Here is a 12,531-nt window from a genome sequence, read left to right on the forward strand (position 1 = left end):
AGAGAGAGAGAGAGATCATCAACTTACCGGCCCGTCTTGGTGATGATCATCTCGGTACCAAGATCGTGAAACTTATCCCACAGCTCCTTCGTCTCCAGGTGACACTGAATCGGGCGCATCTCGTCACAGTTGCAAGACCCAACGATCGTTGATTTGGACTATGGAGAGAAATTGAAAAAAAACGTTGTAGTAATGGACGTTTCGTGTTTTTGAATTTTATAATCACCTGTGCCGGTTCTGGAGTAAGCCGCTCCTCGTCCGATGGAGTGCCAGTAGTACGCGTCGGTGACGTAGCGTTCGTTCGCGAGGAACGATTCTTGTTCGACGTTCGATTCGAGCTGACCGGTGCCTCCGAATCACTACACTGCTCCACATCAACATCGACATCGTCATCTGGTTCGGGGAATCGATCTCCAACCGAAAGCGGACCTAGAAAAAACCAAAATCCCGTTTTCTGTGTTAAAAAAAACCACAACAACTTCATTGTGCGCTTATCAGATGCTTGTTCGCTGTAGATAAATCATCTCCAAAACTGTTTGTTTTGAAGTTGCAAACGTTATCTACACCTTCTCATTTTCACACCCTCCACTGGCCTAGGCCCTGCTAATTGTGTGTGTGTGTGTGTCTGTGTACCATCGGTGCGCAATTGTAAGTTGGAGCTAATTAAATTTGCATCTAAATTAACCGTGAAACAAACTCGCTTCGCTGGTGCGGCTTGCTACTTTCATACATGCCGGCACACACAAGCGAGCGAGCGCTCGTTCTCTTTATATTCTAATGAGCTGTTCCCGCTTTCTGTGCACCGCACAGACATCCGGCCGTGCGTCCAGAGCATTTTCTTCGCTCTTCATCTACCTTATACCTTTCTTTCCAGATTGGATGAAAAACTTTGCCTCTCTTGCACCAGCGGGTAAAGGAAGTACGATAAGGAATTATTTTCCTTCGCATCGAACGGCACAGACAGCAAACCCGAGGGCAGTAAATCATCGAGCCATGCTGAATGATTTATGGGTTTCGCCTTGCCGTATCTCAAAGGGACTGGAAAAAACTGTGTATACTTTCCGATCGTTCGGTGGGGAGAAACAGTAAAGCTCACCAAACTTTGTTTAATGCATAACAGGGCGCTTCTTTTTTGGAGGATCACCATTTGTCTCGCTAGGTGATAAGGTTAGCAGGGCGATGTGTTTTTGTAAGATACAATATTTTCCTCTACAGAATACATTTCCCTACATCGTTACACTTTTCCCTCCGCTCGATTGCTCTATTAAGTCTATGCTGGTTAATGGCGGAGCAAAATGGTTGCTATTCTAGATGCCTTATTATCGCATCTTTTTTACTTAAAATCGTGCGCAAACCTATGTTTAATTTCAAAACGCTGTTAAACGTATTTGAGCAGTTTTTTGCTCGCTAAACGGTTCCATTTTAACCAAGCGCAGCTAATGAGACGTTTGATCAACCCTTTTGCTTACCAAAATACCAATAATCATGCATGGTTTATTACTACTTTTCCTCATAGCCCTTTACACCATTACCTGCAAGTACCGCAAGAACTGCTTGAGCCTCTTTAAAAGCTAAATAGCGTCAGCTGTTTGAGAAGAATGCATCCCAGCCCGAGCGGTAAGAACGAGTTCGTTCCTTAAAAATTCTGATTTCTGTCCTTCCGGAAACCCCTTCATAAATAACCTCAACAATAACCGCTTGTGGTAAGGATGCTTCTTACCATTATCGCTTGCCTAAGTGCTGGCAGTTCCGGCAGCGGGTCCGTCCCGTTTCTCAGCCGCCCTGCCCTGCACCGCAATCCGCGATCGGAATGGGGAAATTACCCTTTAATTATACAATTTATCAAAATTAGACACAAAATCATAAAGGACGGCTAGTGACATGCACGCACTGTGGATGAAGAAAAAAGCACGATCCCTTTCCACGTCGCACCATCCACCTCAACCTCAACCCCTGTAATGGTTGCTGATCGATTGTGGCCCGACCTTTGGTGTCCTTTTCAGCCACGCTCCGAGGCCCTTTCGGCGAGGGAAAAGGAAGTGAGCAATAGTAACACATGGATAATGATAAAATAATAACCTGCTTGATAGATAATAACAGTGCTGCCAGCGGATCTGCCGCTTCACTTACCCGTGAGGTATTAATCGGGTCCCAGAAGGACCACAAATGCGTGCGAGTGTGCGTGCGCGCTGTGGTACGCAGCTATTTTTGACGCTTTTTTTTCGCCCGGGCTGCCTCCGTACAGACCACACAGCACAGCGCCAACAACAGATGGACGAGCCTGTTTGGGACGGGATCGACAGACGACAAAAACGCGACACAGGGAGACGACGGCTAGGGGGAGGATTATGGCCACCGTTATGGCCACCACACTCCGCATGCTCTCTTCGCATATCGCCACTGCGCCCGAAAAACCCCAAAACGAGCTGTCATTCAATCAACGCGGACAAACACGGACTGCGACTGTGACGAGTTGGGAAACCGAGGTTGGTAATGCCGAGGTGAGCACAGTCCAGTTCCAATTGCCAATTTTCTACGTTCTTGCCCGTGTTTTGTTTTTTCGCTTTCGACCACCACGCAGCGAAGGGTGGTAATACGCACCGCGGAGCGGACCGGTTTTTGGGTGGCCTGATCCTGATGCGACCGAAACCATAATTACCATACGATCGAGTCGCGCGTGCACCGCTATGGCCGCACCGCAAAATCTCTCACCTGGGTTTGGTGGGAATTAGTAGTTCCCTCTTCTTCGCCTCTTCCACCACAAAACACACACACACACACACACGCACACAACTGGTAGCGGTAAACGTGTAATAGAAAATTATTAGACAACTCGACAGGTTTCGGTGCTGCCGTTGCCCGGGTGACACGGTGGTTGCAATTAATCGAACCTCCTAGCGTCGAGCTGCCAACAACTCGATGTGTTTATGTTGATTTTCCTGATGGCTACTACCACGCCACATTCCCTTCCGTCTCTCTTTTTTCCCCTGCTTTGCTTGGTGCACGTACTCGCTGGTTGAATTAACTTCAAGCTGCAAGGGACAGCAGCAACCGTGACTGAGTAAACATTTAAAATAACCTCATCGATTTGTGGTGTGGATCGATTTGCTGATGAAAATTTTGTGACGCGAGGTCCGAAACAAAACCACAAACTCTAATTAAACATTGCTTTTGAAGTGGGTGAAGTTTTATGAATTATGAACAAGCTTCATGCCAGTTGTTAATGCCTTTAGATGTCCGTAGCAAACATTTAATTTTATTATGCTAAGGATAGTTTAAGCGTGCATAGAAATTATTCAATAAAGACAATCCACTAAGAATCCTTTAAGTACAGGAAGGATGCTCTTATTAACCTTAATAATAATACTCTTTTTTTTTTATTCAGGAGTAACGGTCCAAAAAGGCCGTATTGCTTAAGAGAATAATAATACTCTTTGATATGATACAAAAACTGAAGAATAAAAAATTCTTGTGTGATGCGCTAAATGTTGATTTAAGACCTAAATCACTATTAAACACTGAAATTTATTCAACAAGTTTCAGATCCAGCAATCCTTTTGTCTCAATTGACTGTTTTGGTGTTTAGGTAATAATGTCCTTTATAATTGCACCACAAACAAGCAGAAGATGTATGTAAGATTTAGTCTAGAAATATGTTCTTCGTGTGGCTCCTTTCATTCGCTTTTTAAGTTATGATGTGTAAGTCTTAACATTTTATCTATTTCAGTTATGAAGTGTAAATTATGGTTTGTAAGGTTGCAGAAGTTGGATATTCAAGTTCATTGAATATGACACACAAAATACAAAACATTGTTTGAAAATGGTTTAGGCAAAAATCTTTTGAAGAGCCTTATATATGTCTAGGATGTTTCATAGTATTACATTAGATTTAAGCTACTAGAATTGAAGGTCACAGCCGGCATCTTTTTGACATTGACTTGATAATCGTTTGTGTAAATATTTTAAATTGCTAGAAAAAAAAATCATTTCGTTGTGAGAAAAAGAAACGTATTCCCTTACTGATTGAAACATTGATTCCCTTATTTTTATGAAACTATAATTTGCCAAGCAAAGAAATCTGATTTAATTTCACAAGAACTTGTGTTTCCAGTATTCAGAAGATACATTATATTTTTCATCAATGTTAAAAACCCAGCGGTTGTTGTGCCAAACAAGAAGAAGTTAAAAACTCAATTTTAATGTAACTCACGTAAATACAGCCGATTGTACAAAAACCCCCAAAGTCCCCAGACATGATCCAATATGCCGTCCTTTCCTTTCCTATCCACCCAACCAATGCAAACCCCATTTCGGATGCGCACACACTCTCGCGCTCCTTCCCTGTGAACTTACGCCAGTGTTCACTGCTTGGCACGGTACCGAGCACTATCAACCCTAATTACTGTCTGACGCACTAATGAAGGCGATAATCTATTTTAAATTAATTTATGCATTTGTTGCACCGAACCATCAGCACGCACAAAACGGCTCAACATGCATCTAGCAGCAGCAGACACACGGACGCACGCAAACCATACGCCAAACAACGAGCGCCAATGCCTTTTTTTTTGCGTGCCAACCCACTTCATACATCGCATCTAAATTATCCTGCCATCCACCAACTACCAGCCCATCCGGGGCGCATTTTCACGAAACTACCACTACTACTACTACTACTGCACCCGTCAGCGTCTTATCTTTCCACCCAATGAAAGGTCTTGTTGTCTTAGCTAATGGAAAACAATCTCCCACTCTCTCTCTCTCTCTCTCTTTCTTGGATACTCGGCAAGCTGGGAAAGGGGAAGCTTTTCGTCAGCAAAATATCAACCCCGTCGCTGTGTAAAGTAGCTGGCGCAAAAGCGTACACGATCGGTTATTAATCTCCCCGACACTTCCCCCCCAGGTTTCGAGCAGCAGTTTAAGACGTAGCGCACACGCGGGGACACATTTTATCCCACGCGTGACATCAACGCGTCATCGCAGAATTCAATCCACGGACGGCGAGCGCATATTTCGGCTTACGAAATAGAAAACGAACGCCTCGCCGGCATCGTCACGGATGGTGGCCGGAAATTTATGACAACTAACGGATTAACTCCGGGCTTCTGTCGTAAATTATCAACGGCGGCGGCGGAGACGAATGGAGCAACAACAGCAACAACACAACCACCATCACTATCAAAGTGAAGTTTTCGGGTGAAGGAAGCAGCCGAACCGAGCACGGAGCACGATGAAATCTAGTGCCAGACCTAGGCTGCCGAAAGTGGTGGCCCCAGCAAGGAAATGACGATCATTCGTCGGAACAGTGCGTTTATGGGGAAGCTGTAAGATTGACTCACGTTTCACATTACACGTGAACGCAGGCCGCCATCATTTGTAGACGAGGAACCCCCAACGGAAGGTGACAAGTTGGTTGCGTTAAACGGTTTTTGGAGGAATCGAAGAGGAAAAAAGGGAAATAAATAAAAAAGACACAAGCACACCCCAAACAGGGCCACCCGAAACCTTACGGCGACATCGATCGCATCTGGTGATGAATAGTTGATAGATACTTTTCTGCATAATTTGCCAACAACACAACAACAAAAACGCAAGAACGCTCCAAGAAAACGTAGCTCCCTCAGCTCGCCCACGTACGATTTCGCCCGCTCGTTCGTTTCGTACCATGGGGGATGGTAGCTGTTTTATGATCCGCTCGCCGGCGCAGACGAAATCCGTCATCAATCGGAAACGGAATGGTGGATGGTTTATTGCCGCTCCGGTGTGTAGGCAGAAGCTTGTTAACAGAGAATACAATTTTATTATTTTCGGCCGAGACCGGAGTGAAATTGGTGTGGATCCCGAATGGTGGGTCGGTCAGTAGTTGGGGCATGCATTTATTTAAAACTTTTAAAAACACACAAGGTTACTTGTAGATGAATCACAACAGCGTCATTTTTATTTGAATGTGGTAGGTTCAGGTTTTGGCAAAAGTTTTGTTTTGAATTGATTCCTTTTACACAACAAATCTTCTTTTTAAACAGTCATTTAATGGTTGACTCAAACCAACCTTTACATAATAAGGTTTAGTATTTTATACGTCAATTAAATACAAGGTTCAAATTGTGTTCAAGGCTCTTGCATACATATACAGCAGTTTTACGACTAAAATCTTCTACTTTTTAACCAAATATTTGTCGTTATCAACTTCCCCGCACGAATTATCAGCAGACGATGCTTACTGCAATTTTATATGTAAAGGAATTTGTAAGTCTAACCTATTATTCTGCTAATTAACTTTAACACATTTTATGTCAACAATACATTCTAAGTAGATATTAATCAATTATACAAATCATCCTTCCATACCTCTAAACCTGATGATAAAAAATGCCCCTCTTCAATGATCAAACAAGATTAGAGCACTTGCCCAAACAAGAAACTGCCACAGGATGTTAATTTAATAGTTTCATCAAATCGGCTTGATGTATTATTGCACATAGTGCACCTTAAATTACAGCAATTATCCGCAGTACGCGATACTCGATATACGCGAATTCGCAGTACGTGATTCCTCAAAATTTGACAGCTCCATGTGTTTTTTGCAAATATTTTAATTCTTTGAAATATTTTATGCTCTTTTTGAAATTCCTTAATGTACCTGCCATACTAATTTGGGCTCCACTCAAGTGCTCAACAAGAAGGTTGATTGAAGTATTCTCAAAATGGGAAATACTTGTTTCTATATATGTTCAGCTGAGATCTAAACAAGAAGGAATTGTGGGTACCTTTCGTAAGAATAATTTAACAACTTCAAAGAAACCTGCATTCGACAATCGACAATCCTGAGGACCAAGCGCTTAGCATTTGTTCAAAGTCTGTGGTACCCAAAGGATCTACATCTCGTGTTGATACAACGGATGCAACACATTTTTCCTCATAATGTAATGTACAGAGAAAACTGGCACATAATCTTAAACCACTTTCAATACCCCCTTTCATTATGAGAAATAGAAACCACCGCCGAGCAAAACAATGACCACGGAAAATTCGCGTCTGCAAATCAACGCATCAAAGCGAAATGATAACCATCCCCAAAATGAAAAAACAACCCCATTTCGCCAACAGTGTACAAATAGCACCACACACAAATCAACCCGTCAACCAAAAAGGCCAGCAGCAGTAGCAGCAGCAGCAACACCCAACCACTTTCCTGCACATGACATGGTGATGAGAAATATGAGCAGCTCATTTTCACCCAGTTTCTGCTGTCGCCATTATGCGGCAGAGAGTGGGCTGCCAGGCTGACCGTAAATCATGATCTCATTCAATCGCGCAGCCAAACCCGGCAGGCATCTCGCTTTATGACACCGATAGGGGAGCGTTTAACTCTCTCTCTCTCTCTCCCTCTGTGCAGTAAAATCGGTATCTTCAGTGTGAGAATGGTTCTTCACAAACAGTAGCCACTAACAGAAAGTTCCATTACTGCATTAAGACAACGGGGTAAAAGGTAAAATATATTGCGCTGCTTTGCATGAAACAGCGCCGTCGAGCCAAGCCAAACTGCACAAAGGTAAGGCAAGACATTCTCTGCTTGAGAGCATACCTTCACACCATTTCGGTGCTTGTGGTTTTGATGTACAGATTGTCCAAAATTATTCCCATCACCATGAACTTCGTCTTGAAAAGTATGCCGGCGCTCCTCTCAACGTTTTTCAATGGTTATAATTCATACTCGTGTTTTTATTATTTTGATTTTAGTGCTTCCCTTTTGCAAACAGGAAGCTTTCCTAAACTGCTTCCTCTTACTCACCCTGTTCTGTGTTGGGCGCGCTTTCAAGCATTGCGAATTTTGTCGCTTGGACAACTAATGCTCATTTACCAAAGCCAAACGATTGTGTTTCTCGCATGCTTCTGCATTGCTTACTTCAGCCATTTTAAAATGAACATTCTCCATACACTGAACGTCTAAGGTAAATTCAAACGCGACGCATTTGCGCACAGAACAAGCACCCGAAAGCAAATAGTCCCTAGGCGGCTTTCGCTGTGGAAGAAATAATTACAACCATTGAGCCGGCCTGCCGTTACACCACACCAGCACACATCGTGACATAGTGGTGGCTATCGCGATCCGGTGATCTGTGATATCGAGCCATCGATTGCTACTACAAAACTACCCGCGTGCTCGGTAGCAAACATATCATTAGGGTGTGTAAATTGTTGGCGTTTTTTTTTGCCCGTCCCCGTCATGATGTGCTGTGCCCATGGGCTGCAGTGCATCGAGATTAGCGCATTAGGATGAGCACTATTTGTTCCGATTAGCGTAAAGGAGCGTGGCGAGTGTACATGGTGTGTTAATGCAGTGAAGTTGTGCAATTGCTGACGTGTGACGGAAAATGCATCAATATTACATTGTATATGATGTCTTCTTCTTCTTCTTCTTTGGCTCAACAACCGATGCCGGTCAAGGCCTGCCAACACACTTGTGGGGTTGGCTTTCAGTGACTTATTGATTTCCCCCCATAGCAGGATAGTCAGTCCTACGTATGGCGGCACGGTCTATTTGGGGCTTGAACCCATGACGGGCATGTTTTTAAGTCGTACGAGTTGACGACTGTACCATGAGACCGGCTATATGATGTCAGGAAGGAAGAAAATAATGGTTAAGAAGATGTTTTAAGTACAAAGCTTACAAAAACTCAAGAAGGCAATGGCATAAAAACGTTTGGCATGAAATGGAGCTCTTGTTAAAGCTAAATTAAAGAAAATCGTTTTTTTTTTTCATCTATTTCAATATTTCCTATAAATTACATGAAAATCTTGTTCTTCTTAGAATGGGATTTGCAATAGTTTAGGCTCAATGTTTCATATTTGAGTGCTACTTTTAAATCATTATCTTTACCCATTATCCCTTTAATCATTATCTCTCATCATTTTGGATATAAAGAACAAACACGCTCAAAATGTATTAATCTATGATAGCTTTAAAACAATAGTTCTGCCTACATCATAATATTCATAAAATAAATCATAAATCAAGAGAAAAAAACCAATTATGTCCTCTTTTAAGTACAAATCAAATCGAACGGCCATTAACAATACATCCCACAAAAAAACGTGAATTTCAAACCCCCATTCAACCACCATTTCCCTTTGATCTCTTGTCTCGTTTGATCTCTACAGATGCCCTATCAGTTACACATGCTTTGGAGTTGCATAAGCTTAACCGTTTTTTTGTTTCACTCCCCCTTGAACGACCGTACGCCACAACTCATTTCGGTGTCGAGTTGTGTGATGATGGCTCCAAATTGGATTTTATTCTGCTGTGTATGTATATGTGTGTGTGTGTCTTTCCTATGCCGAAAAGAGTTTAAAACTAATGTTTGTGGGGTGACTAGCGTTAAACAAATACGCTCTTCACGGGCTAGTGAATGGGTGATGCAGCATGATGACAAAAATGAATTTAAAATTTTTCCTTTAGGTTGTTTTTTTTTTGCTCGTTTGGGTAAAATGTAAGCTTTCGGTTAGACATTGGTAAATCCCAAATAAAAATCATTTTTTTTTTTTTGTTGAATGAACTCAACGCAAATGATACAAACTTTTGTTTGTATGAAATTAGTACAACTGTGTTTAACTTGTGTTAAGCATTACTTCCCCATGTTCGTTACATGATCACTTCGTATTAACGTACAACATGTTTGTCTGTTCGCAGCAAATCTGTGCCACAAACAATTTCAAACAATGTAAGATACGGTTGCCTTCAATCAACGAGCACAATCAATGTTGCGTATGGTTTGCTGATCAGGAAACAAACGAGAAAGCTGTAACGCAACTACATTTTGAGCCTTCAACAGTAAACCATAGCCGAAGGCCCAGCCCTTTGTTCACTAAGACCACACCCATTAAGAAAAATACAGACAAAAATCCTTAGAAAATCATAATAAATTGAAAATGCTAGCTGTTGGTATGATAAAGCGCCTTCGTCACATTCTTTCCAATTAAAACCTAAAACCTCTGTAAGTCATTTGAGACGCACTTTTGGTGCGACATCCCGCTTCCCGATCAACTTACTGCTGCTTCGCTCCGATGGCTCCCGGCTCGAGCTGTTGCCACCGCGTGCCATAATGGCGGCGATTGAAAAATCTGTCCCACTGCTTCCCGTTTTCGATGCAACCAGTGCCGCTGCTGCTGCAGCTGCAGCCGCTGCCACCGTTGCCGCTCCTGCGTGTGTTTGCGTTCCTAGCAACATGTTTTTTTGTTTTGTTTCTTCCTTCTACCCCAGAACTTCAGACACCACAATTCTTCACTATTCACTTCTGCACCACTCGACGCGTCAACAGGCGGGAACTGAATATTTTTCTTTATATATTTCCAAACCTCCAACTCAACACAAGATCGAACAATCACCTCTCTGTATGTTTTCTACTTCAAATAGCGACAAATTCAATAGAGCACAGCAAAGCATCACCGATAGAAACCGAACCACTCGATAGCGCCAAAGCCAATCGTTTCAACACATCCGCGAGCCATTTTCCTTTTGGAGAACTTTAGCGGGGGGGGGGGGAGGGAGGGAGGGTCAAATATTAATGGAACTTTTCGAGCGCGGTCACCACTCCGCGTGCCCACACTGATAATCGCTGCCGCAACGGATTTTATTTATTTATTTTCTGTTTATATGTTCACGCAACCGAAAATCAGCAGAGATGCCGAACAAAAAATAGCTCTAGTTTTGACGCTGCGACGCTGAATGTGTGAAATATTCGGTACCAAAACAACGGAGAAATAAAAACAACCGCACACCCTTAAAAGCATACGCAAACGGCAAACGGCCCCAAGAAGGGTAAAATAATACACACGCGCGCGCCTGTAGCTCGTACGTACTCCGCACCGTGTAGTTTTTGCTTCGCGGATACCTTTTCGCGCGACGGGTACGTTCGCTACGTACGTGTGCTTACGTGTGCGCCGGTAGCAAGCAAACTGCAAAGGGAGAATGCATATCATGGCCGCCATTCGCAGGGTGCGCTCTTCGCGTTCGCGTACCGTGCGAGGAGAGCAACCAGCCAAACGGCCCAGCGACAACGAAGCGCAAACCATACACAAACAATTTTGCTCCCCTTTGGGGGGACTGGTGAGTTTGGTTTCTTTGCTTTTTCTTTTCTTTTTTTGCTGCTGCTGCTGTATTGCTTCTCACTGCAGAAACTGCTCCGAGCAATGTTGCTTTTCCAAACCCGTGTGCGTGTGTGTGGGCTGTGGATTGACGTGCGCTGGTGGTAGTGTACATTCAAAGCTACCCCCAATCCTAAATAAGGGGAGCATATTTCGTTCGGCAGGGTAGCGCAACGGACAGCGCTGACATGGCTTTACACACACACACACACACACACAAACACGCAGCTGCACGGTTGGGAAGGGCCCCGACAAAGCAAAACACTTATTTCAAGATTGTGAGATTATTTTCTTGTTTTCTTCTTGTGTGTTTTTTTTTCTATTCCTTTTTTTAAGGAAAATTGCATTCTCGTGTTCCACGCAATAAAACAAACGAGAAGGGCTACCTCATAGCTCCGCCTACTGCGTGGAAGAATGCGCTCACTTACTCTCTCGCGTGTGAGTTCTGGTCTCACACTGCGGTGAGACGCGTGAGTTCAGTCTCACTTCTCACTACTCACCTGCTCGTTTGCTTACACTGGCGAGCGCCTTAAGTTTGACACCGGAATGCAATTTTAATTTGCTTTTTTTTCCTTCAAGCTGATGAATAATGTTTTAAATTAGAAATGTTTATTCAAATTAAATCACTAGTGTTTTTATTTTAGCATTTTGATACTTCATTCTGCAATTATTTTACTTTTGCGCTTTATTTCTTTCAGTTTTGTGTTTTTTATACAATTTTGTCATTCGTTTTTTGTTTTATATTATGTTTCCTGACACTAAGAGCTAAGCTTTTCTTACTCTTTCCTTACTTATAAAACATTTAAAATAAATTTCAATATTCATAGCGTGCTTTATTGCTTTTCTTCGCATAACACCCCATCCTTCCTAGCAGATAACGTTTCCAATAGTCACCTCTTTCTAGACCCCCTCTTGCATCCTTTCCCCTTCGAACACGCTTCAAACACATTTTTCAGCACCATTTCTCAACAACCCGTACCGTGTTCTTTCGCGGCCATCGCTTCACCCAACACCCCATTATTATTACCTCGAAAACGGTTCTGTCGACGATGGCAAACCGTGTTTTCGAGAGCCACAGTTTTTTAATGTGTTCTTCGCGTCTCGTAAAATTAACATTCACATTTCGCGAGCATTACCAGCGCTCCCCGGTGGAGCAGGACATTTCTCAGTGTGTGTGTGTGTGTGTGTGTGTGTGTGTGTGTGTGTGTGTGTGTGTGTGTGTGTATGTGTGTACGCATTCCAAGCGAAGGATTCTGGCGTTCATTTAGTACCGCTACGTGCCCGAAATTCCGTAACCGAAGCGTGGCCTCGATCGACATTTTACACTTTTTAACGACCTCGCTAGCGTGAGGTAAATTGTCGCTAGATGGTGCTAGTCACACAGCA

General features: G+C 43.1%; 1 protein-coding gene across 2 annotated transcripts in view; it reads right to left on the reverse strand.

Moving 5' to 3' along the window:
- Positions 1 to 11,033, reverse strand: part of LOC121597559 (T-box protein H15-like) — a 51,602-nt gene extending 40,569 nt beyond the window's left edge. For both annotated transcript variants that reach the window (XM_041923394.1, XM_041923393.1), the window contains exons 1-3: positions 10,051 to 11,033; positions 227 to 429; positions 28 to 158 (exon numbers count right to left, since the gene is read on the reverse strand). In XM_041923394.1, the coding sequence (XP_041779328.1) occupies positions 28 to 158; positions 227 to 429; positions 10,051 to 10,228 (512 nt within the window). In that variant the 5' untranslated portion in view covers positions 10,229 to 11,033. The remainder of the gene's footprint in view (positions 1 to 27; positions 159 to 226; positions 430 to 10,050) is intronic.
- Positions 11,034 to 12,531: the final 1,498 nt, after the last annotated feature.

This window comes from Anopheles merus, chromosome 3R (assembly GCF_017562075.2).
Source record: "Anopheles merus strain MAF chromosome 3R, AmerM5.1, whole genome shotgun sequence".
NCBI classification, from domain to species: Eukaryota; Metazoa; Arthropoda; class Insecta; order Diptera; family Culicidae; genus Anopheles; species Anopheles merus.